General features: G+C 65.1%; 1 protein-coding gene across 3 annotated transcripts in view; it reads right to left on the minus strand.

The window, feature by feature from the left end:
* Nucleotides 1–25,239, minus strand: part of RGMA (repulsive guidance molecule BMP co-receptor a) — a 30,828-nt gene extending 5,589 nt beyond the window's left edge. Inside the window, exons 1-2 of one of the 3 annotated variants that reach the window (XM_070053486.1) lie at nucleotides 24,918–25,239; nucleotides 12,593–12,720 (exon numbers count right to left, since the gene is read on the minus strand). In XM_070053486.1, the coding sequence (XP_069909587.1) occupies nucleotides 12,593–12,720; nucleotides 24,918–24,931 (142 nt within the window). In that variant the 5' untranslated portion in view covers nucleotides 24,932–25,239. Of the gene's footprint in view, nucleotides 1–12,592; nucleotides 12,721–13,005; nucleotides 13,034–13,207; nucleotides 13,347–24,917 lie in introns of those variants that run through there. The other 2 variants (XM_070053487.1, XM_070053485.1) reach the window with 2 other exon arrangements.
* Nucleotides 25,240–25,779: the final 540 nt, after the last annotated feature.

A 25,779-nucleotide genomic window follows, 5' to 3' on the forward strand; every position in this document is an offset into this window, starting at 1 on the left:
GCCCATTGGCCCTGCACCTGCCAGTGGGTGGGGGTGGGCGGACCCCACTGTCCTGGAGCAGGAGTAGCCCACCCAGCTCATACACCTGTGCCTGGAGTAGCCCCCGTGTCCTGCAAGTGGCCGCCACTGGAGAAGTCACAGGCTACTCAAATGCGCACTGGCGGGAGAGGCAGATTTTCCGTTTTCATAGCCTTGTGTACAGTGAAGATTGGCGCTGTGGTGCGGTGCCGCCCGTGACGTTGGCATTCCATGTGAGAGCATGGGTCCAAGCCCTGGCAGCTCCCTTCGTTTTTTTTTAGATTTATTTTGCTTATTTGAAATGCAGAGTTAGAGAGAGGAGAGGAGAGGAGAGGAGAGGGGAGGGGAGGGGAGGAGAGGGAGAGAGAGAGAGAGAGAGAGAGAGAGAGAGATATCTATGTCCTGGTTCACTCCCCGAATGGCGCCCATACGGGAGAATGCCAGTTACGGCACAGCGGGTTATGCTGCCACCTGCTGCAACACTGGCCCTTGCTCCACTTCTGATCCAGCCTGCTAATGCACCTGGGAAAGCAGCGGAGCATGGCCTGAGCTTGGGCCCCTGCCACCCCCATGGGAGACCCAGATGGAAGTCCTGGCTCCTGGCTCCGGCCTGGCCCAGCCCCCGCTGTCCCAGCCATTTGGAGGTGAACCAGGAGGTGGAAAGATCAATATCTTTGCCTTTCAATCAAACAAAACATCTCTTTTTTTTGACAGGCAGAGTTAGACAGTGAGAGAGAGACAGGGAGAAAGGTCTTCCTTCCGTTGGTTCACCCCCCAAATGGCCGCTACGGCCAGTGCTGCGCCGATCCGAAGCCAGGAGCCAGGAGCTTCTCCTGGTCTCCCATGGGGTGCAGGGCCCAAGCACTTGGGCCATCCTCCACTGCACTCCTGGGCCACAGCAGAGAGCTGGCCTGGAAGAGGGGCAACCGGGACAGAACCGGTGCCCCAACCGGGACTAGAACCCGGGGTACCGGTGCCGCATGCGGAGGATTAGCCTAGTGAGCCGCAGCGCCGGCCCAAACAAAGTATCTTTAACACACAAAATAATAAATCAAAAACTGGAAGGATGCGGTTAGCTAACAGTCGGGTGGCCAACGTGGGCGCGCTGGTGAGAGCCCCGCCCACAGGTGTGCTCTCCTACCTTAGGCCAATGCCAAGGGCACAAGCTCCCTCTGCGTGCTGAAACGTCCACTCTGTGGGCCGAGGCAGCCCCCAGCCCTCCACGGCCCATTAAGCCAGGAGCCCAAGCGCGCTGCTGACTCAGAGGCGCAGGGCAAGGGGGCGGCCTGGTGCTAACGGGCAGCGGTGCCAGCTCGGGTCCACCTCCAGCCCCCACCATGCCTGTGTTGTCCACGGAGGCCACGGTCACACACGCGGCAGCTGTCTGGCTGCAGCTGGACCTCGCTGAGCAGTGCTGGTGAAGTCACCACGGACTCCGAGTCCCGGCGCGGAGCCACGTGCCGCACGGGCCTCCCCTTGCCCAGGTCGCCCCGCCGTCTGAGGCAGGCTGGGGGTCCGGCCGGCCAGCGTGAGCCCCTGCCCCTCGCAGTGCAGGCACAGCCTTGTTAGCACCTGCACGACGCCCTAGCTGGGCCACGCAAGGCCAGCTTCCACCACGGGCAGCTTCCGCCTCTCCCGGGGGGACCCCCACCTGCCTCAGGACGCTACCTCCCAGGGGCTACGTCCAGGGGTGGGCAGGAGCTGGGATGGCGCCTAGGGCAGGGTCAGCACCCCCAACCCCGCCCCAAGGACATGGCGTGCGTGTGCACTGTCCCGGGCCTGACCCTTGTTTGTAGCTCTGTCTCTTTAAGGGAAAATGGTGATGATGACCGCTATCCCCATGGCTTTGAAAGTGGGCTCCAAGCTCCCTGCAGTGCACACAGCTCACACCCCAGGAGCCCCTGGGGGGCGTCCCCTCGTAGTCCACAGCTGGTCTGGGGCCCAGCCCAGGAGCTGGGAGAGCAATCCAGGTCTCTCCCATGGGTGGCAGGGACCACGCACTTGAGCCATCACTGTGCCCTCCCAGGCTGTGCAGGATCAGGGAGATGGAGTCCCAGGGGGGCCGGCCTCAGACAGGGCACCCACAGAGGGGCAGGTGCCCCGCCGTTAGCCCCAGACGGTCTGCCTGCTGACGGCCACAAGGGGCGTGGGGGCAGGGCCGGGAGCGGCCCTCCCAAGGACCAGCCAATCACAGCACGGCGCCAGGTCCCCTCCCCCTTCCACCAGGACAGAACTCCCAAGGGCCGGGGCTGGGTGGGGCAGGGGTCTTGTCCCACCTACACCCTGGAAGCCTGGCAGACCCCAGTTCCCGGCTTCAGGGAGTTCCCCACGCCCACCCTGGATGGGGCAGGAACTGAGGGGCCCAGGGAGACCCTCCGTGGGGGGGGGGGGCACGGTGTGGCTGCTGGACCCTGTGGGGCCCTGGCTCTGCCTCAGTCACCTCGTCCACTCAGCAGGCAGATGTGGCCCGGGCCCCGGTGGGCGCTCAGCATGAGCTCACAGAGCGGCCGGCGCCGTGGCCTAATGGGTAAGGCCGCTGCCTGCAGTGCCCGCACGTGCGGTGGGCGCCGGTTCAAGTCCCAGCTGCTCCACTTCCCATCCAGCTCTCTGCTGTGGCCTGGGAAAGCAGTGGGGGAGGCCCCAAGTGCTTGGGTCCCAGCACCCACAGGGAGACTTGATTGAAGCTCCTGGCTTCGGCCAGGCTCAGTGCTGGCCACTGCAGCCATCTGGGGAGTGAGCCAGCGAATGGAAGACCTCTCTCTCTCTCTGTCTCTCCCTCCCTCTCTCTGTAAACCTACCTCTCAAGTAATTAAACAAAAGAAATATTTTCAGGGAGTCGGGGTGGGGTGGGCAGGGCAAAAATCGAGCCGGCCCCACCCTTGGCCACCTCCCCAGGGGGAGGCTGCAGCCCCGGCTGGCCCCACTTGCTGCCTGCCTCTCACCAGGGAGGGCCGTGGACCCAACTCTGCCTCCCCCTAGCTTGCAAGGCGATGGCCATCTGCAGGAGTGCCTTCAGGACTGGGGGTGGCCCCCAGGAAGCCATCACACCTCCCCAGGAGAGCCCTCTCTCCGCCAGGAGTCGCCGGGGCTGGGGGGACCTGGGACAACCCCCCCTCAGACTTGCAGCCTCTGGAACTGCGATGTTCCGTCACGACAGCTGGGTGGACACAGGACACGCTCAGCCCCTCCCAGGCCCCTTCTGGAAGCTTCCAGGCCAATGTCACCTGCCCCATTTCCCCACCCCCTCACCAGGGCTGCTCCCCTGGGGGGCGGATGGCAACACCTGGGCGGGACAGCGGCGCCCCAGGCCCCTGGGACCCAAGCCGGCTCTCAGGGCGGATGCTGAGCGGCCCTGCCCCAAGGCACCTGAGGAGCCCCCTGTCCCGGCCTGCGGGGGCTCCCCTGCCAGCCCAAAGTCGCAGGGACCCAGAGCCAGCCTCACAAAACGCAGGGCGGCGGGCAGCTGGGCGGGAGGCATCGCACAGACACCGCACCACCAGAGCCCCGCATGCGTGCGCAGGCGCTCCCGGAGGCCTCGGGATGCGGCCGACTGTCTCCGCGGGCAGCCAGCCCGGGGGTCCCGCGGCCAGTGCAGCTCATCACTGACCACGGGACCGACTGCACGCTGGCCCCGCTGAGGCAAGGCTGCGGCGCGGGGGGCCACCCGCACAGACCAGGGAGGGGGCTTTGTGAAAGCGGGGCCTGAATCCAGGCAGTGAACCCTGCACATCGGGAAACCAGGTGTGGCTGTGGCACAGGCCCCGGGGCTCCCGCGGTCCCTGAGCCCTGGCGCGGGCCGTAATCACGCACCCCAGCAAGCCGCAAGGGCGCCCCCACAGCTCTGCTCCCTGAGCCCTGGCCTGACCCGGGCCCCCGGTGCAATGTCCGCGAGCAGGGTGGGCACCCAACCTCTGGGGCGGCGTCCACCCTCGGACCCCGGGCCACTCACCTCGCAGCAGCGGGACCTCCACTCAGAGCAAGCACCAAACGGCTTCGCAGGTGCGCCAGGAACTTTGGAACCTGGGAGCTGGCAGGGTGTGTGTGTGTGTGCGTGTGCAGGGTGTGTGTATACATGTGCGTGCAGGGGGTGTGGAGTATGTAGTGTGTGTGCACTGTGTGGTGTATGTGTGTGTAGTGTGGGTGTATGTGTGTACATGTGTGTGCACATGTGTGTGGTATGTAGTATATGAGGTATGTGTGATGTACACCTGTGTGGTGTGTACATTGTGTACACGTGGTGTGGAGTGTGAATGAGTACATGCAGTGTGTGTGTGTGTGTGTACACGTGGTGTGGAGTGTGAATGAGTACATGCAGTGTGTGTGTGTGTGTACACGTGGTGTGGAGTGTGAATGAGTACATGCAGTGTGTGTGTGTGTGTGTACACGTGGTGTGGAGTGTGAATGAGTACATGCAGTGTGTGTGTGTGTGTGTACACGTGGTGTGGAGTGTGTGTACATGAGTGTGGTTTGTTCATGTGCAATGTAGTATGAATGTGTACATGCGTGTGTGTACATGTGTGGAGTGTGTAATACGGTGTGTACACGTGTGTACGTGTGCGTGCACGTGCTGTGGAGTGTGTGTACATGAGTGTGTGGTGTGTACATGTGCAGTGTAGTATGAATGTGTACATGCGTGAGTATGTGTGTGTACATGTGGTGTGGAGTGTGTAATACGGTGTGTACATGTGTGTACGTGTGCGTGCACGTGCTGTGGAGTGTGAATTGTCTGTGTGGGAGTTTCTCCCTGCAGCACCCCTCCCCTCCCAGGGCCTCTGGTCTCCCTGCCCCCACCAAATCTGACCTCTCGGGCTGCGGACTCGGACTCACATCCGCCCGGGCAGGTCCCAGGAGCCACCCTCCCTCTGCACCCGCCCTCCCCAGGGTCGTCTCTGCGGAACCGCAGGCCGGCCTGTGCCCAGCTCACACCCGCCCTGGCGCAGGCTCCATTTCACTCTGGGGAGGGGTGGGCTCCACACCGGCGCCCACGGCCGCTCTGTCCCAGTTCTTTTCCTTCCCCGAGCTCCCCAGCGCCGCTCAGGGATGGAAAGGCAGGGGGCAGGGGGCAGGGGGCAGGGGGCAGGGCAGGGCAGGGGGCAGGGGGCAGGGGGCCTGGGCGGGCCTGGAGCCGCGGCTGTGCCCAGCCAGGCCGGCGGGAGTATTCAGGCACCCGCACGGCGTTAGCCGCTCTCAGAGTCCTCCTTTGAACTGTTAATCAGGCCCAATCTTCCAGAATAATAGCCCGATTATTACCGCCCTGTTTGCATAACAAAGCAGCCCAGTAAGACGGACTGCGGCGTGCAGGGCGGGGTGTGAAGCTCAGCCCACGCAGAGCCATCTCAGGAATGCGGAGCCCTCCAGAGCCGGAGCCCAGGAATAAAGACAACGCAATTTGCCACCAAGAAAAGCCCAATAGACCAATAAATTACCGCCGGCACAGGCCCAGATCAGGTTTCCGCGCCTGCAGGAGGGGAGGGCGGAGGGCGGAGCCTGCCTCCTCCCACAGGGCTGAGGCTCAGTTTGAATCTGAGCCCCAGTCAGGCCCTTCCCGTCCGCCTCTGTGGCCCAGGTCCCGCTCTGTGCCGGAGCAGCCCCCGGAACAGGCCCGGGTCGGGCCTAGCTCAGGCAGGGTCGGCCAGAAACTTCTAGAATGCCAGGCAAGCAGGTTCTATCTGAACACGAACCCGGAACGACTGAGGGCTGGAGGCAGGACAGCAGGGATGTTTGATGAGATGCAGGGCGATCGGAAACGGGGACACCCCCGCCCCCAGCCACCAGTGGCTCAGCCTGGAGCCAGATGCCAGGCAACCGTCACCCTCCGTCACTGCCCTGGACGGGAAGGGACTTGGTGTCCCCTCCCTCCCCCCCTCCAAGAGACCTGGGCCCCACTTGACAGCCTTCTTGGAGCTTCTCAGTGCCACTGGCCCCGGGCCGGGCAGCTGCTCCCCGCAATCCCGTGCGGTGACCCAGGGGTCCTCCCAGCCCGTCAGCGACCCCTGGACTGAGTCCCGTGAGTGGAAATAGCCCAGTGGCCCCTAAATCCACAACTCCTGGGCAGCAGGGCCAGACCAGGACACTGGTTCAAGGAGCGGTGTGGGTAGAGGCCACAGTGGCTGGCAGGGGACAAGGAGGGAGAGAGGCTCAGAAGACCTCCACCAGCCCCCAGGAGGGGTGCCCACCCGGCCCAGGCAGCAGAGGCCCAGCAACCGGCCACAATGCGGAGTCACCCTCAGCGAGACCCGGGTCCTGGCCACTGCACTCCGCGGGTAGGGACAGGCGCTGGGCCGCCTGTCTGTCTCACTGCTGTCGGATTTGCCCTCCACCATCCTGGCTGCTTGGCACGGCGCACCGAGAGGAACACACCCAGGAGAAAGCTGGGTCGTCGCCAAGTGTGGCGGGGCCTACCTGACTTAGCCTGCAGCCGCCAGAATGAGGCGCCTGTCCTGAGGCCAGCCCAGCAACGCCCAGGGGGACCGACCAGTGGTGGGAGGCGACCTGCAGCTGACCCAGGCCGGGAGCTGGCTCCTGGGGGGTTAACTCTGCCAACGAGCAGGAGAACAGAGCTGCCCTACCCCAGCCTCCACACCACCAAGTGTGCAAGGCACCCCAGCGCGTGCCAAGGGGAGGGGCACACGGCAGATACCGGGAGGCGGGGCGGTGGGGGTGGCTGGAAGCGGCGGCGGTCCTGTTTAATTCCCTCCGCAAGCCCAGGGCTGGCTCTGGGACAACAATTTTCTACCCTGCCCGCATGCCTCTAGCTCATCTGCTCGGCCGCAGGTCCAACTGCTGGGTCTGGAGTGGCTTCCCTCCCTCACCACCAACGGCAGGCAGCCCAGCTCCGGCGGGGGAAGGGCCCGCACACACCTGGTCGGCACAGATGTGTGTGTGTGTGTCGCTGTTCCTGGGACACCCCGTACCACAGGGGCGGCAGGATGGGGCTGTGCCGGGTGTGTGACCGCGTGGGTGAACAGCAGCCACGCACCTGGCCAGAGACCCCTGCGCAAGGACATCCTGCCCACCCGTCTCCCACGAGGGGTGGCAGACAGGCCTCTGGGCGGAGGCAAAGGCGTGGGCCCACCCAGTCACATCCTCAAAGTGAGTTTCTCCGGGTGGCGCTGCGGTGCGTGGGTTAAGACGCTGCCTGTGATGCTGCATCCCCTGTGAGCGCCGGTTCAAGTCCCGGCTGCTCCACTTCCCATCCAGCGCCCTGCTAATGCACCTGCCAAAGCAGTGGGAGATGGCCCACGTGCTTGGACCCTTGCAGCCACGTGGGAGACCCGGACGGAGTTGCTGGCTTCTGGCTTCAATCTGGCCCCGTCCTGGCCGTTGTGAGCATTTGGGGAGTGAACCAGCAGATGGAAGATTCCTTCTCTCTCGTGTGTGTGTGTGTGTCGCTCGTTTCCAGCGACACAGGAGTGCAGTCCTCACTGGACACACTTAGCGCTCTCAGCCGAGTGTTTGGGACACGCCGGCCACTCAGATGACAGAGGCGCTGATCCCCCCTGCCCTGGCAGGGCTCGGAGGACGGTCGGGAAGTGTCCCTGAGGCACAGCCATCGAGGAACGGAGGGTCGCCTGCGCATTCTCGGTTATTCGTTCTGGCATTTAGATTTAGCAACGAGTGCTGCTTTTATAACCGGGGGGAAAAAGTTATTTTGGCACAAAATTGGGGCATCTGGGAGGAAAAATCTTGTGGGCCTTGTCCCTTGAGAAATGAACAGAAACAACTTGGGGCCTTGCAGCTGCCAGAGCCGCGCTGGGTGGGCTGGGCCGAGCGCGGAGCGTGGGGGTTCACGGAAGCAGAGACGGGGCTTCCGCCAAGAGCCACCAGGCCCAGGCGCCGAGTGCACGCGGGGGCTGCCTGGATCCCAGGGCCTGGGCCTTACCAAGAGTGGGGCAGGGCCACGGGGCCGAGGTCGGGGAGCGGAGGCGGCGGGGCCGGGCCTGACCTGGGCTTGGGGATGAGGCTCAGCAGGAGTGTGGGACGGGGGTCAGAGGCCCTCCCCTCTGGGCTACGCGGGGGGGGGGGGGGTCCCCCGAGCAGCAGGGGTGTCGGTGCGGGAGGGGCAAGGTAACAGCGGGAACAGGCAGAGAAGGGTGAGTCCGGGTGCCTGGACTGCTGGACATGCCCACTTCACACCCAGGTTCCAGCCAGTGGGGTCCCTGGCACAGGTGAGGCCCAAGTCTGGGGGACAGGAAGGGGCGTGCCCAGGACTAGCAGGGGTGGGGGTAGGGGGCTTCTCAGGACACGAGGCTCTGGTTTTCAAGCTAAGCTAGTTCTAGGCCAAGTGGGGTGCCCTGGTTGCCCCAGAAGCAACGGTGCCTCCAACCTTAGGCAGGCTGGGCCCAGGAACAGTCTCACACACACACACACACACACACACACGTGTGTGCGCCGGCCAGGTGTGTGCGGGCCCTTCCCCCGCCCGAGCTGGGCTGCCTGCCGCTGGTGGTGAGGGAGGAAGCCACTCCAGACCCAGCCGCAGGGCCCAGCTGGCTGTCGGGCCAGCTTTGGGGCAGGCGTCTCCGCACAGGCCCAGTGCGGGACCTTGTACACTGACTTCACCAGAGCCGGGATCTTCAGCAGGCACCACGCTCCACCCACCCCCGACCTCCACAAGCCCCCAGGGACCCCGGCCCCTGGGTGAGGACTAGTGCTTCTCCCACCCTGAGGGCCTGGGGCCCGGCCACCCCAGGATTTCCTATCTGCCTGTGAGCGGCAGCTGCGGGCCGGCCCTGTGGCCACCTGGCCCTCCCAGCTGGTGGCATTTCCTTCCCAGTTCCAGACTGGGGCGTGTGTCCCCCAGGCTCTCAGGCCAAAACCCAATCCCACGTGATGCTGTTAGGAGTAAGGGGGCTCTTGGGTTGGGTGTGGAGCCTCCGTGGGTGGGCCTGAGAGAGCTCCCGCCAGCAAGGAGAGTGACAGGTGCCCTCCGTGAGCCAGGACGCGGCCCTCTGGGCACTGAAGCTGCCCTGGGCCAAGACGCGCTCCCTGCGGCACACGAAGGCTGTGGCGGGGCGGTACGGCCCTGCCCGCACTTCCCCACGGCAGCTCTGAGGCCCGGTGCACGGGCCCTTCCACCAGCGTAAGCGGAGAAAGAATGCAGGACCGCGGGCCTCTCACCGGGGCGTGCACCCCGTGGGGGCTGTCAGAGCACGGACCAGGGCCCCAGCTAGGAGCCTCCACTGCGTGGGCCCTGGGTAGGCTGGCTCCCGGCGTGGGGAGCACACTGGGAGACGCCCTGTGCTGGACGGCAGCACCCCACGAGGCTCCCAGGAAGCAGGCCACCGTCCACACGCACGGGTCTCTCGGGCCTGCTGACGAGCGGCGTGAGGAGAGGCCACCCCACAGCACGCAGCTCCTCCAGGGCAGACGTGGCCGCTGCGTGTCTGCCCTCGGGCCCCACGGCGTCACCCCAGCAGACCCCGTTCCTGCCCGCAGGACCCAGGGGAGCCCCTCTCGCTCTTCACCAGGGTGTGGTCTGCCAGAGGCCCTGGGAGCTGTCACTGAGTCACAGTGGCTGGCTAGGCTCACTGCCAGGAAATGTAAACACCCACACACACGCACCCACACATGCACACGCACCCACACACCCCCCACACGCACACACCCACCCACACATACACCCCCCACCCACACACACCCACATGCACCCACACACACCTATACACCCACACACCCCCACGCACACACCCACTCATACATCCACACACACATCCATCCATGTACACACCCACGCACACACCCCACACACACCCACACACATACACACACCCACACGCACCCACACATGCACACGCACCCCCACACACCCACACATACACCCCCCACCCACACACACCCACACACACCTATACACCCACACCCCCCCACGCACACACCCACTCATACATCCACACACACATCCATCCATGTACACACCCACGCACACCCCCTCCACACCCCCCCACACACCCACACATACACACACCCACCCACACCCACACATGCACACGCACCCCCACACACCCACACGCACCCACATACACCCACCCACCCACACACCTATACACCCACACCCCCCCACGCACACACCCACCCCCCCACTCATACATCCACACACACATACACCCATGTACACACCCACGCACACACACCCCCACACACCTCCACACGCACCCACACATACACACCCACACACCTATACACCCCCCCCACATACATCCACACACACACCCATGCACACACACCTCCACACGCACACACCCACCCACACACCCATGTACACACCCCCCACACACATGCACACCCACACATACACCCACACACACCTCCACACGCACACACCCCCCCACCCACATACACCCACACCCACACACACCCACGTACACACCCACGCACACCCCCCACCCCCATACACCCACACACCTCCACACGCACACCCCCCACGCACACACACATACCCACCCACATACACCCACCCCCCCCATACCCCCCCACGCACACACCCACCCCCCCACGCACACCCATATACACGCACACCCATGTACACACCCATGTACACACCCATGTACACACCCACACCCACACACCCATACACCCACACACACCTCCACACGCACACACCCACCGTCTGGTGGGGCTGACATCTTTCTCTGCACACAACCGAGACGGCCCTAATTCTCACTCCCAGGGGCCCACCCCGGCAGCGTTCACCTGTGCCTGGGCAGCCCTGTCCTCAGGCCCGGGTTTGCCAGCTTTGTCTGTGGTCCAGGGCCCAGCTGGGCAATGACCTTGGCCGTCTGTCTCTTTCTCAGGAAACGGCCGTCTGGGCCCGACTGCAGAGGCCGTCTCCCGAGCCAGGTTTCTGGGGCGCACAGGTCCCGGGGCCCCCATGTCAGTGGCGGGAGGTGGCAGCTCAGCCTTCGGGGCGCTGGGCAATGCTGACCCGGCAGCGCGGTCCGGCCCCCGGTGACTTGGGCCATCAGCAGCTGGCGCGGCAGGCCCGCGGCTATCTGTCCCATCTGCCAGGTTTTAGTTACCAGCCTCGGAGCCAAAACGAAATGGGATTCTTGGAAACAGAACTGGTGGAATCTGGGCCGTGAATTACATAACCCACCCGCCTTCCTCAGCCCTCGCCGGGACTCTCCAAGAGAAGTTTTCAAGACCGGCGGAGAGGAGGATCCAGAACCGAGGACACCCCCGGCCGGGCCTCGCCCCCGCCCACCCTCCGCGGAGAAGCCAGCGGGGCTGCAGCTTCAAGAGCTGGAAGGAGCTGTTCCAAGGGCCTCCAAGCCCCTTCTCCATTTCAGCTCCGAGCTGAGATCACACCCCCCACGGAAGCCAAGGGACAAAAGCCATTTATCAACCCGTCTGGCGAACCCTGCGCCGGCTGCTTCCCCATCCAAGCCGGCCCAGGTGCACGCCGCGGCGCGGGCTCCCGCCTGCCCGGGAGGGGGCTGTGTTCGGACGAACGCGGCGGGTTCTCTTATATTCCTCTAATTCTGGGGAGGGAACCAGGCCAGCCTCCCGGCCTGTCTCCTTTTAAAGGCAACGGGGGCGAGCTGGGCACCCGGCCGCCCACCCCAGCAGGGCAGGCTGTCACCGTCCAGGACCTGCCGCCGCCCACCCCACGGTGTCCTGGGCTGGGGTTTCTCCAGCGGGATCGGGGTGCAGGGGCTGTGCCCCGAGCAGGGCAAACTGGAGGTGTCCCCGGGGCTGCGCCCTGCCTACGTGGTCAGGAGCTGGGCTGCTCAGGTCTGCCAGTTCCTTGAAACCCTGCTGGCCCGGGAGCAAAGCAAAACAACTCAATCCGAGTCCGATTCAAGTCCTTTCTTGCAAAAAAGCTCCGTGGCGCGCTGGGGGATGCAGCTCACGCCCGCGGCGGCGGCGGGGAAACAGGCTTTTTTTCTTTTTGCAAAAAGACATCTCGGAACCCCGCAGCCCAGCGCGGCGGCCCGAGGCCCGGGACACTGTTTATTTGTGTTGCCAGTCGGAGAGAATGGGCAGCGGGGGCTTCCCTGGAGTTTCCAGGCTGTGAGCAGCATATGGCAAAAATGAAATAAAGTTTTACGGAACTTTGTAAAGAAAACAGCCCGGGGATTTAAGGTTCGTGCTCCACTCCCCTCTCCACGAAGGGGGGAAGAAAGCGAGGGCCGGGAGGGCCGGGCAGGAACAAACGCTCCTCTGTGGAGCCCGGCTCCCTGCCCCCAACCAAAACAAGAGGTCCGGGCTCCGAGGAATTCGAAAGCAGCGATCTGCCAAAAACGCTGTGAAACACTATGGCGGATTCATTGGAAACAGATGGGCTTTCTCAGCTTGAAAGCCCAAAGTCTCCCCCTCTCTGACACCACGCACACGCGCGGGGTTAGCCAACAGCGCCCGCGCGCCCGCCGGCCGTGGGCCTCCCCGCGTGGGCGCGCGCGGGTCCGGCGGGGCCCCGCCCCTGGGCGCACGGCAGGTCCGCAGCCCCAGCGGAGCGCGGGGCCGGGGCCGGGGCGCGGCGACCTCCCGCCCGCTCCCCGCCGTCGGGCTGCGGCCCGGCGCGAACAAAGGCCCGGGGCGGTGGGCGCTCCGGGGGCCGGGGGCGGCCGCTTACCTGCCGGGAAGCTGCAGAGCAGGAAGGCGAGCGTCGGCCAGAATCCCAGGGCTGAGCGTCCTGCCCCTCTCCCCATGCCCATCCATCCAGCTCGGCCTGCTGCCACGAGCCTCTCCCTGGAGGAAGAGCTGAGAAGAAAGGCACGGATCAATCGCGCTGCGGAGCAGGGGCCGCCTCGCTCCGCCGGCGGGAGCAGCGAGCCGGGAGGCTCGGTTCCCCCAGGCCGCGGCGCCCGGCGCGCCCCCCGCCCCGCGCGCCCCTCCCCCGCAGCCAGCACCGGGCCCCGCCAATGCGGACGCGGCCGCGCGCCCCGCCCCCGCGCGCTCGGGTTTCAGCGCGGCCCCGCGGCGCGGGGCGGGCAGCGGCGGCGCCGGCGCGGGGACCTGGGGAGCCCGGGACCCCCAGCCTCGCACCGTCCCCGCGCCCTTCCGCGCTCGCCCCCGCAACGTCCACTCCAAGTGGCCGCCGCCGCCGCCCCCGCCCAGTCCCCTCCCTGCGCGCGGCTGAACACCCCGCTCCCGAGGCGTCGGTCCGTGGGACGCCCGGACCCCGCCCGCCGTGCCCCTGGGCCCTCCATCCCGACCCCGCGCGGGATGCGCCCCCGAACCCCGCTACCTCCCGGCGGCCGCTGCCCGGAGGGCCTCGGGGTGTGGCGGCCCGCGGCTCGGCCAGTCGCTTATTTTCCGCGAGAAGAGCGGCTGCTGCCCAGGCCGGCGGCTCTAGCGCCCTGGTGATCCTCCAGGAGCTGGCCGCGTCCCCCGAGAAACATCTTCTGGACGAGACGCAGAGGCCCAGCAAGTGCTTTTGGTCAAACCCAGCGCGCCTCGGCCCCCCGCCCTCGCGCCCAAGCCTGCTCGTCTGGTTCTCTGGGAAAGATCTGGGGTTTCATCCAACGTGGATGCCTCCGGAGCGCCCGTGGCAGCCCTCGCTCGCTCGCTCGCTCGCTGCAGGCCACACAGGCAGCCGCGCTGCGCCCGGGGCTGCGGGAGGCGCGAGCTGTGGGTGCAGCCAACAAGGCCCCGGGTCCTCGCGACACGACCCCGCCCCCGCCCCCGCAGGGAGGCCTGTGGACCGGGCTGCGGCACCCCGGATGAGAAGGGCGCGGGAGGCGCAACACGTCGCTTCCCTGCCCGCAAACAGGTCTCAGAGCCCACCCCGAGTGCCAGCGCCCCTCTAGGCACCGGTTCGCCAAGTGTGCGCCCCTCTAGGCACCGGTTCGCCAAGTGCCGGTGTCTGCAGTACAAGCGCCCGGCGCCGAGGCTGGCCCAGCTGGAGCTGCTTCTGCAGACTGGCAGGTCGGCAGCCGGGCACACACCAGGCCCCCGGGGGCCCGCGGTGCTGCAGCTGCCCCCCTGCCTCTGAGAGGGGGCAGCAGCCTGGATACGGGCTGACCCCGTGCCCCCTCTCCAGGGGCGGACTTGGCTCAGGCCTGGAGAGGTGGACAGCCTTCAGCCCCACGGCCCTGTCCTCCCCAAAGGCCAGGCCCACAGCATGGCTGCCTCAAGACTGCCCCCTGGATACGGCCTGTCCGGGGCTCCAGGCCCTGGTGGGTGTGCCTGCTAGGAACTGGCAGCCCCCCTCCCCACAGGAGACGCAGTCACTTGGAAAAGGGACGCAAAGGGCTTTTCCTTCTACGCAGGGAGGAACGCCTGAGGCTGAACGTGGGGGTCCCCAAAGTGGGGATTTGGCTGTTGCACAGTTTATGGACTGCGGAGAACAGCCCAGCCCCACACAGCGCAGTATGGGCTTGTGCTGACCTTGGGCCATCTGTCTACACTGGCCAAGCCAACCAGCTTGTGGACAACTCCCCAGCTGTCTGCAGGAGTGACATCCTCCAAACGCCGGCTTCAGCGCGCAGAGCAGAGCTGTGCCCTGCACAAGCCATCCACGCTCACCGAGCTCCAAGAGCGGCTGACAGCAGCAGCATGGCGGGGTCCCTCCGGCTTCCTCCCCCAGGCTGCAGCCCAGGCTGGGGCAGAGACCCGCTCCTGGGTCACGGAGGCCCCACGCTGTGGGGGTCTGGGGAGCTTCTGAGAGGCAGGCAGTGGTGGGCAGGGATCCCAACTCCGTGGACTTCTGAGTGTGCACACGGAGCTCCTAAATCCAGGGTGAAGTGCTCAGTGGAGACCCACCGAGCGAGGCGGTCCTGTTCACAGACAGCCGCAATGGGCCCCGGGGCCGCGTCGGGCCACAGGGAAGGGGAGTGGGAAAGAAGAGGGGCTGTGAGCACCTTTTCCAAGAAGGCGCTGTTTTCAGGCGTCTGGAAGGACTCATTTTAGTAAGAGCGGCTGCCGTTCTGACGGACCCTTGTGCTGTGCCCGGTGCTAAGTGCACCCCTAGACGCTCTTAGCTGCGCTAGGGTCTCCTGTCACCCCTGTGCAGATGAGATGTCAGTGCCCACCCCATCGCTGGCTGCGGTGTGCAGGGTGGGGGGCCCCAAGCCCACGCCAGTGAGCCGTCTGCAGCGGGGATCCCCCACTGTCACTGCCCCCTTTGGAAAAGCAGAACCAGGCCTGGCAGGGGCAGCTGGGGCTCGGGGAGAGACCTGCACCTGCGCCAGGGCGTGGCTTGCCTGGGGACTGGCAGCTGAGCAGGACGGTGGCGAAGGCCGTGAGGCCGGAGACCATGAGAAAGCCGGGGAGGGGCTTCTGGGGGATACAGACGCCAGGCTCCTTCCAGAGCCCCTGAATTTGAAGTCCTGGGGGTGGTGGAGCCTGGGCAACCCCATTTTTAAATGAGCATCCTCGGTAACTAACCTGGGGGCTTCTCTCTCTAGATCTGTGGGTTCTGTTAAATCAGGGCCTCATCAACCTTGGGCAGCCAGGTGGAGTAGCCTGCTCATCCTCTTGGGCCCAAGGTCAGGAGCACAGTGACTGGCATGTGACCCCGCTGGACCAGAACCTCTGCAGGCCACTGCTGTGGGGGAAGCCCCTCTGGTCTCCGAGCCCGAGGCAGGATGGGCGGAGGGGCAGGGAGTGGCTGAGTGCTGGGCTTCAGGCTGGGCGTGGCCGAGCCACACTCCCGTTCCTTAGGGGTGCTTTATCTGGGGCTCTTGGGGTCTGACGGAGGAAGTGACTCCCCACGTGACACCCCCTGCAGGTCTTCCTCGGACCCCTTGTTCTGGGCCAGCACCTGCTCCAGCCAGGGAGCCCCGGAAGTTCCCTCTCTGGCTGAGACCAGCCTTGAGTTACACTTCCCTCCCTGGGACGCACACCCCCCAGCCAAGCTGGGACACGGCGCCAGCGGCTCTGCGACCATCATCCTGGTCATGAATCAGCATACTCCCACTCCTGACACCCCCCAGCCATGCCTCCAGCAGCTCCACAAACCCACTTCACAGCTCGGAGTGGGAACCACCCTCATTTCCAATTCCACCTTCGAACGTCAAGGCGTCCTGGGGCCTGGCATCTCACACCTGCTGAGCTGGTCCTCCATCGCCACGACCCCACCCCACCGCTCCGGCTCCCCCGTCAACGTCAACGCTAACGCCACGGCCTATGTGACCCTGCTCCCTCCTGTACCTGGGTGCAGCCTGCACGGGACCCTGTCTCTGGCTCCGTTTCCACCGCCATTTCTGATCGCTAATGCGGAGTTGTTCACCCCGGGGTTCTCCCGGTCAGTGGTAATGGCTGCGACAGTTTCAGTTTCTCTTCAGGGAACTGGGACTTCAAGGCTTAGGAAGTGGCCATGAAAATGGCCGTTTCTGGTTAGGAGCCCGCATGCCAGGTAGCAGCGCCTGGGCTCCAGGTGCCTGGCTCTGGCTCCGACTCAGCTTCCTGCACACGTGCACCCTGGAGGGAGGCAGCAGGTGGTAACTCAAGTCCCTGCCGACCCTGTGGGGACCTGCATGGAGTCCCGGCTCCTAGCTTCAGCCTGGCTTGGCCCTGGCTTGTGGTGGGCCTCCGGGGACATGGACCAGCAGACGGAAGATCGGTCGCTCATGAACAGCAACAATGAAATGCTAAAATTTTTTCTGAATGACCCTTCGGGGGTGGAGGGTGGGGGGCGGCAGGAGGAACAGTGGGTGCGCCACAGGCTCAGGTGCTCTGTGGAATGACAATGTCCCCATCGTCATCACCCTGCCCTCCCCTGCGATGATCCATGTTTGTGTCCACGACAGCTTAGGGAAATTCACCAGGTCTCCCACGTGGGTGAGCGGCCCAAGCACTTGGCCCATCGTCTGCTGCTCTCCCAGGGCGTTAGCAGGGAGCTGGATCAGAAGTGGAGCAGCTGGGACACGAGCCAGTGCCCCAGAGCCACAACACCAGCCGGGATTCTGGGGAAGCCTACAGCTACTCCCTGGATCCTCTCTGGCTTCGCTCTCTCTGGATACTCATCGTTTCCCGTGGTTTAGTGCCCCTCCCTCTCTTAGTAATTAAAACATTTTATCCCAAAATTGTAATTAAAAACAGAATGGTAATGCAAGAGCACGCTTTAGAAACGGAGGAGGAGCCAGCGATGGGGCTCAGCTGGTTTAGCCACTGCCTGCAGCATCCCATACGGGCACCTGTTTGTCTTGATGCTCCACTTCCAATCCAGCTCCCTGCTGATGCACCTGGGAAAGCAGTGGAAGATGGTCCAAGTGCTTGGGCCCCTGCACCCACATGGGAGGCCTGGAAGAAGCTCCTGGCTTCTTGCAGCCATCTGGGGAGTGAACCAGCAGATGAAAGATCTCTCCCTGTCTCTCCTTCTAACTCTGCATTTTAAATACATCTTTAATAAATAAATAAATTTTAAAAAAGAGGAGTGAGATCACTTTCCATTTGAACTCTTTGGCATGGACTTACAGCACAGTAGCAGGTCCGGCTGCTCGTGGCCCTGTCGGTAAATCTGTGTGACTGGATTCGCAATGTTTTCCCCCACAAGACACATTCCCTTTATTTATGATTTTCCCTTATACCCACTTAACAAGAGTACTCAGGTCAGGCAGACTGTGCGTGTGTGTGTTCGGGGAGAGAGACAGAGAGAGACAGAGAGAGAGAGAGGGAGAGAGAGAAATCTTCCACCTGCTGGTTCACTCCCCAAATGCCAGCAGCCGCTGGGGCTGGGCCAGACCAGAGCCAGGAACTCCATCTGGGTCTCCCATGTGGGTGGCAGGGGCCCGGGCACTTGGGCCATCCTCCGCTGCCTCCCAGGGTGCGCACCCGCAGGGAGCTGGGACTTGCCCCGGGTCCCCCACTGAGGGGTGCAGGGGTCCCCGCAGCGCCCTGACACCACTCCACACGCTGCCCATTTGAGGGCTGCAGTCTGGGGGCCCCTCCGAGGGGCGTGCGTGGGGCTCCCGGGCACGTTTCCTCCCACGCTTTGCAGGGTGGGCTGGGGGGCCACTTGTGTAGCACACGGGAGTCCACAGAGCTGGTGTCCCCACGGCCAGAGGTCAGGCTGGGTGGGTTCCCTGGCAGCGTCTGGAGCGACCCCAGATGCTTTCGGGACCACCTCTGCCTGGAGACCAGCTCGGCCTCGGACAGGGTGCGTCCCCTGTGCTGCGAGCACAGAACAGGTTCCACGGACGAGCGTCCCTCCCCCAGCGCCCACCTGATTTTAAATGCAAGCAGTACGACAGGCACATGCCGGAGACACAGGAAACGGAGCCGGGCAATGCTCCCCGGAGGTGGCAACTGGTAGGGGTTGGTGCCTCTCCCAGGTAGCTGTGTGTGCGCGAGCCTACATGAAAACCAGCCACCCACCCAGCAGCCTACTGACGAAGTCACCAGCAGCCACGCGCAACTCTGACTGCTCCCCCGCCCACGGGGCATTCCCTCCTGTTTTCTCTCCCAGTTAGAGTCCCCGAGACCCCTCCCCCTGCCGGGAGCTGAGCAGACAGAAAAGGGTGGAGTTCACCGACTAAGGACACCACACACATGCATGTAACATGGAGTCGTGCCCAGGTAACACAGTGAGACACAGCCATGCGCATGTGACACAGTATGACATGGAGCCATGCACATGTCACACAATGTGACGCAGTCATGCACATGTATCTGACACAGTATGACACGGAGCCACACACATGCAATACAGTAACACACGGAGCCTTGCACATGCCTGTAACTGCAGGACACGGGCTCCCCAGGGTGGCAGTGTGGAGGCGGGGCCTGGGGCTAAGTTGCCTGTGGTTCTCCAAGGACCCTGTCTGTTCAGAGTGGGTGGCCATAGAGGAGCAAGGCTGGCCGCATGCACTCAGCCTCTCGCACACCTGCCCAGGCTGCATTCGCCCCTTGTGTTCACCCAGCCTCAGACACGGCGAGGGCGGTGGAGAGCCCCTGTAGGCTCCTCCCACCCTCCTGCAGCCGCAGCCGGCCCAGGGCCCACGTGCACCTGAAGGCACCGCAGGGGGTCGGCAGCCTGCCCCCCTGAGCTCTGCGGTGGCCTCCCGCCACCTCTCACCCCAGCCCGGGCCCACGCCGGTGCAGTGTGCAGCCCGTGAGCCGCCAGCAGCCTCTGGGGGCTCGTGTCCAGGGTCTCCGAGGGTCGTCCCACTCGGCTGCCGGGGGCCCTCAGGGGACGCCCCAGGGCGTCTCCCGGGAATGCTCCCCCCTGCTCCCGGGACGGTGGGTTGGGCATGGCCGGCGGGCACCTCACCCCCAAGACCTCTCCCACGTCTTCCACTGCATCACCACCCGCGCCGAGCGCGCCCACTCTCCCGTATGAGCCGCTAGATGGCCAGGGTGGAGACGGGGGCCCTCGAGTCGCTGCAGTGAACACGGACAAAGACGGCGACCGGCGTGGGGATGCCCAGCTTCTCCGCCTGCGCAGGGGGTGCCCGATTCCAGGGGTGCGGGGAACGGACGCTGGGTCTGTAGGGAGCTGGCCCTGCCCACACCCGGCTCCGGGGCCGCTCCGTGCCTCAGCAGAGAGCTTGCTGCGTCCCCAAGTGAATGTCGCGTCACCTGAGGGGTGTCGACTGAGTGTCAGAGAGGAGCCCAGCAGGCTGCAGTCCCCGAGACCACCCCTCACGAACGTCCGCCCCCACCCTCGTTCCCAAGTGCCCCCCTCCCCTTCACAGCAGCCTCCCATCTTGGGGAAGCACCTCTGCCCATTCTAGAAAGTTCTCCGGCCTGGAGCCAGGTGTCGGCCAGCGGCCCCTGCGGGATCCGACAGGGAGTCTATGTCTCTCGCAAGCGGCAGACGGCCTGTGTGCTTGGATTAACGACGAAGTTGGTGCCAAGCACAATTACCACAGGCAAATTATTTTTAAAGATTTATTTATTTAGCTGAAAATCAGAGTTACACAGAGAGGCAGAGAGAGAGAGGTCTTCCATCCACTGGTTCACTCCCCAGTTGGCCACAACGGTCAGAGCTGCGCCGATCAGGAGCCAGGAGCTTCTTCCAAGTCTCCCATGTGGGTGCAGGGCCCAAGGACTTGGACCATCTTCTACTGTTTTCCCAGGCCATAGCAGAGAGTTGGATGGGAAGAGGAGCAGCCGGGACTCGAACCGGTGCCCATATGGGATGCCAGCACTGCAGGCCGCGGCTTTACCCACTATGCCATGGCAACGGCCTCAAGCTGTTTATCAAACTCTGAACCTTTTATGGAGTGGCCCAGCCAGGGGAGACCCCCAGCCAAGGGGCGGTGGGGACACAGAAACACCTGTTGCACAGGCTCCTCGTCCCTGAATCCCTGGAGGCGGCCACTTCTCCACCTGTCGGGCAGGGGTCCGGGGTCTGAGCCTGTGCCTCTCAGACCTCAGTGGCGTCCCCTGTGGCATGGGGACGTCCTCGCTGCTCCCTCGGAGGGCAGGTGCCCGGCATGGCGTGCGTGTTGCAACCAGTCGTCCGTGTGGTTTCACGTCTCGGAGGAGAGCCCTGTTTGGACCCCGTGTCTGCCCTGTGTGCGCGAGGGGACTCTCATGTGAGCAAACACCCCCCACGTACCCACAGGCTGGTGCTAACTGTGCGATGGGCGAAGCCATCTCCACTTCCTAAATGAGCCTGAAACCTGGGACAGCCACGCGACCCGTCCAAGGCCACCAAGATGCGAACGGCAGGGCAGAGGCTCAAACCCAGGCCAGGGGTGCCGAGTGGTTTTCCTGGCGGCCCAGCACACGGCAGGCCCTGCGCTGCACAGAAGACCAGGGGTGCAGCCCCCCAGCACGAACGCGGCGGTTCACGTGTGTTGAGAAGAGAAAATCTCCCCTCGCGCTCTTAGTTCTCAGGGAGCTGAAGCAGAGGACGGAATTCCGTCTTTTTAGGTCAAGTATTCTGAGTGTGTCCACCTGGGTTTAGCCTCTGGAGGACAGGAGCTGCTGAGGTCTGGCTGTCTACACCGTCTGTCTACACTGCAGCTCTCAGTCCACAATCCAGAGCGCAGCTCCGATGTGCAGCTTCTGCCCTTGGAGACTGGCAGGAAGGGCCAGAGCCCAGCCCCCCCCCCCCCCCTTGCTCAGGCCCAGGGGGCAGTGGGTTCCCTCCCTCCCTGGGTCAGGAGACCCCGCCAGCAGCACCGCCTACTCTGGACGAATCAGACACGGACACTGGTGCAGAAGTGCTCCCACAGAGACAGAAGAGAGCGGCGTAAATCCCGCGCAGCTCGCGGGAGCCGGCATCCAGTTCTCCTACCCAGGGTGCTTTAGTGAGAGCGCATTTGGAAACCAGTGTTCTGAAAGCCGAGTCACACGGCTGTAGCAGCACTGGCCGATCCGCGGCAGACTCAGCAGCGCGCGCTCCTGGCAGGGCCGGGCCTGGGCACGGCACGGCACGGCTGGGCCAGCCTCCGGGAGCCCCGACTCTCTGCTTTGCCTATCTGGGAAAATGAAGTTGCATGAAAAAAAAAAACCCACTATTATTTATAATCTGCCTCCTTCCTTACATGTAAACAGCACAAAAGCTTCCCAGCAAATGCTAATGATCGTTCTTTTCAAAGCAGCCCGTTATTTGGGGGGGCCCTATAGTGAGTCTCTGAACCAAGAGCTCCCCCCACAGCCAGGAAGTGCCCTACAGGGAGAAGCGAGTGTCCAGGTGGATGCCTCCCTCGAGGCGGGAACTGTGCCCCAGCTGGAGCTGCACTGGACGCAGTCCCGTGTCAGAGACGTCCCGGCCCGGCCAGCTGCAGCTCTGATACCCACAGGACTCTGGCCAACAGCCGCTCTAGAGCCAGCACTTGAGCCGGTCAACTGGTCTCCCTGCAGGGAACCTCAACCAGCAGGTCTCAGGGAACTTACGAGCGGATCAAATTATTGAGGGGATGAACTTCGCAGAAACGCCTTCAACGGTGAGGGCAGAGACACACACAGGGCGGCATGGATCAGCTGGGAAGCGCACCCAAGTCTGGCGGGCATGACTCCTGAGGCAGGGGTCTGTGCTGCCGCTGGCGGCCGGGACCCTGGCCAGGGCTTTGCAGGCGTTGGACTCATCACGCTGGCAGGTGACATCGGAACACCTCCAGGGGACGACAAGGGGTTTGCACCCGTCTGGAGAAAGACAAGTGTGTCCAGGAGGAAGCAGCAGTACCGGGGTGCCTACCGAGCACGTGAGCAGAGCGTGTGCGCCCACAGGACACGCAGAGTCCCGTGTTGACAGTGGAGTCCCTCTGTCACCCAGGGCAGGCTGCTGCAGCGACCGACGGGTCTGAGAGCCCCCAGCAGCCAGAAGATGGGTGGGCGGTGCCAGCCTGCCCTCCGAGGACGGGGCCACTGGGACTGGCCTCGTGGGACCGGGTCTGAGGGCTCCGCCCACTTCTCAGGAGCTGGCAAACCCACGTCTTGACTCGGGAGGCGCCTGGCACCCCGCATCGGGGCTGCTTTAAACCAGCGACTGGAGAGAGAAGGGGAAGGGAACCCAGCCAGCAGTTCTGGAGTCAAACGACTCCCTCCCAGGCCGCGTCCGCTCCGCTTCGGTTCTCCGTGGTGGTCACCCCACATAACTTCACGAGCTGGGCAGGGACACGGGACATCTGCCCGTCCATCAGCCAGCAGGGACCTGGGACCACAGAAGGCATTTGCGTTTACTTGGTCAATTTGCCCATGTTTCAAAATTCCTTCTTCCTGCTCTTAGAGTTGCAATGTTCCACGCCTCACCAGCCATCCCTGGCTTCTGACGCCGGGTTCTAATAACGCAAGTCGGCATCCCAGGGCCTGAACATCTCTGTCTCTATCTCTCTCTCTCTCTCCAGATTTTAGTTACTTGAGAGGTAGACTTATAAATTGAGAGAGGGGTAGGTAGACTTATAAACAGAGAGAGGGGTAGACAGAGAGAGAGTCTTCCACCCACTAGTTCACTCCCCAGATGGCTGCAACGAGCAGTCACAGCTGCTCCGATCCAAAGCCAGGAGCCAGGACCTTCCTCCTGGTCTCCCACGCGGGTGCAGAGGCCCAAGGACTTGGGCCAGCCTCCACTGCTTTCCCAGCCCATAGCAGAGAGCTGGATGGGAAGAGGAGCAGTCGGGACTAGAACCGGCACCCATATGGGATGCCGGCACTGCAGACGGAGGCTTTAACCCACTGTGCCACAGTGCCGGCCCCCTGAGCGTCCTTTTCAAAGATGTTCTCTTGTTCCTCTGTCACCAAGGACACTGATGGATGCTGGGGTGAGCGGTCCTTCATTCCTTCCACTGCCCCCGTCCCTGGGCTGCCGTTTGCTCACAGTGAGAACAAGAGGAGCCTGTCATCTTGACGGGGCTGGACGGCGGGCCGGTGGGAAAGCTCAGGGCCACCCTGCTCCAGGTTAAATCTGTGTCCAGTTAAGTTTGTTGAATGACTGCACAATGACTGCCCGAGAGCAGGCACCTGCTAGGGTGCAGGGCCCCTCCCCGCGACTGGCCTGGCCCGGTCTGCTTCTGCCCAGTCTCACCCGGCTCCCCAGCCCTCCATCCAGGTCCACACTGCGCGCTCTAAGGCCTGACACATTCTGCAGCCATTCTTGGTCAAGGCAAGTGCCTGCACGAAGTCACCGGGAGCAAGGCCGTAGGGAAAAAAGCCGCGGCCTTGCCCCGCACCTCTCTGACCATGTCTGTGGCTTCTCCTGAGACAGGAAACAGCAGCAGCTGCGCCCCCAGCAGCCGGGCACCCCCACCGGGGGGCCGCCCCCTCTCACCACCCGGCCCCAGGGTCAGGAGGCTCAGCCACACCCCCAACCTGGGCGGCACCTCCTCTGGCATGAGGCTGGCCGTGCAAGCGCAGAGTCCAGGCACCGTCCACACAGGGAACAGGCAGCCAGTCTACACAACAGGGAGCAGTAAGCGGCTTCTCCGCCCAAGTCCTGGGACAAGAAGCCAAGCCAGTCCGAGACAGACCCACACGCGCGCCGGAGTGTAAGCACCTGTCCCCCCGGGGTCCTCGCGGCCACACCGGGATAACCCAGCCAGTGCTGGCCTCGGCGGCCCCGCAAGGCCGCAGCAAATCCCGCCTGAACGCGCGGGTCCCACCCGGGCAGTCTTTGTCCACTGCGCCCCAGCCGTCAGCCGGCGACCACATCCCCGCGAAGGGGGCTCGCGTGTCCCTGGAGCAGGACGAACGCGCTCTCTGCACGCGCGGACAGGCCGCCCTGGGGCACACGAGCCGCGCGCGCGCCCCGGCACGAAGCCCTCCCCCCAGCTCTTCCCCCTGCCCCCGTGAGCTCTTCCCTGGGGATCTCGACTCCACACCACACCACCTGCCAAGTCCGCGCCCAGGCCTTCCGGACCTCGGCGACGCCAGCCGCGCGTGGGGTCGGCTTCTCCCCTACAGGTGACATCTGCCGGGGGATGGGGCGCCCGCGGGTCACTCCGTGCGGCCCGCACGCGGACACGCCGAGGACCCGCGCTGCGGGCGCCACCCGCTTCCCGCCGCTGCACCTGGAGCCGCTCGGCTCCGAGGAGAACCGCGGTCCCGCTAGATGGCGCCGCGTCCCCGGGCCCGCGCGCCGGACACCCCCTTGGAAATCAGCTCCCCGCGCCTCCCGACGCCGCGCGCAGAGCAGCGGCTCTCGGGCGCCCGAGAAAGTCCCCGTCCGCGGGGACCGCTTCCCGCTCCCAGCAAACCCGCCGCCAGTCCATCAGCAGGAGGCCGCCGCCAGCGGCTCCCGGGCGGCCCCGCGGATACACCTGTCCCCGGGCCCCGCGCGGAGGCGTCGCCGCGTCCCGCCCGCCGCCCCGCCGAGGACCCGGAGCCGCTCGGGCACTGCCCCGAGCGCTCCACAGGCCCCGCGTCCCGCTCCGCGCCCACGCAAAAGCCGCTCGCACCCACCCCCTGCGGCTCCGCAGACCCACGCGGGGTCCCGCGGTGGGCGCTGCGGCCGGGGACAGGGAGCCTGGAAGGGAACGCCGAACCCCGGAAACTTTCCCGCCGCCCCAGCGACGGCGGCCGCGGGCAGCCGGCAGCGAGACAGGGCGCGGCGCCGGCGCGCTTACCTTAGCGGCTGCATGAGCCCCTGCGGCCCGCGGGGGTGGCCTGCGGGGCTGCGGGCGAGCTGGAGCTGCGGAGTGTCGCTGGTCCGCTCCGGGCAAGGGGCCGCGGCGGGGCTGGCGCTCGTCCCCGCCGACCCGGCCGGCTCAGCAGCGGCCCAGGGCGCGCCGCCGGCTCCCGGGCTGCCCGCCCGCGAGCGCCTAGAGGAGCCGGCCCGGGAGCCCACGGCCAGTGCTTCCCGGCCCCGCGGCTCGGGCGCCGCACGCGCGCTCCGGAGACGACTGCGGCGCGGGGCGGCCGCCCGCGCTCGCTCGCCCGGCCCCCGCCCGCCGTCGCGAGCTCCGTTTGCGCGCGGAGGGGAGGGGGCGGGCCGGGCGCCCCTGGCGCGGGCGGGGCCGGGGGCGGGGCGGGGTGCGGCTGCGATCGCCTCGGATCGCCCCGCCTGCCCCGCCGCGGCCCCACCTTCCCGCAGCAGCTCCGCGGCGCGGGCGCAGGGCGCGGCCGTGGGGAACCCAGACGTTCCCCGAGCGCTGGGCGAGGGGCGCGGGCACCGACGCGGCGACCCCCGGGTATTCCCCGACTCTTCGGAGCCCTCGGGCGACGCCAAGGACCGCACTTTTGCGACTTAAGGTCCGCGAGGGTCCCCGGGGACCCTCGGGGGCTCCGGAAGGGCCGGTTTGTCCCAGCGAGGTGGCACTGGTCCGGGGAGACACGGAGGCACCCATACAGCACGCGTCACGCACGAGCGGCTTGTCCCTTGACTCCCGCACAACTCGGGCGAGTCCGGCGCGAGAAGACCGCCGCCGCCCTCGAAGGGCAGCCCCCGCCCCCGCCCAGAGGCGACCTGCGACCGCCGTGCGCCCCGCG

The sequence above is a fragment of the Oryctolagus cuniculus genome, chromosome 12 (genome assembly GCF_964237555.1).
Source record: "Oryctolagus cuniculus chromosome 12, mOryCun1.1, whole genome shotgun sequence".
NCBI lineage: Eukaryota > Metazoa > Chordata > Mammalia > Lagomorpha > Leporidae > Oryctolagus > Oryctolagus cuniculus.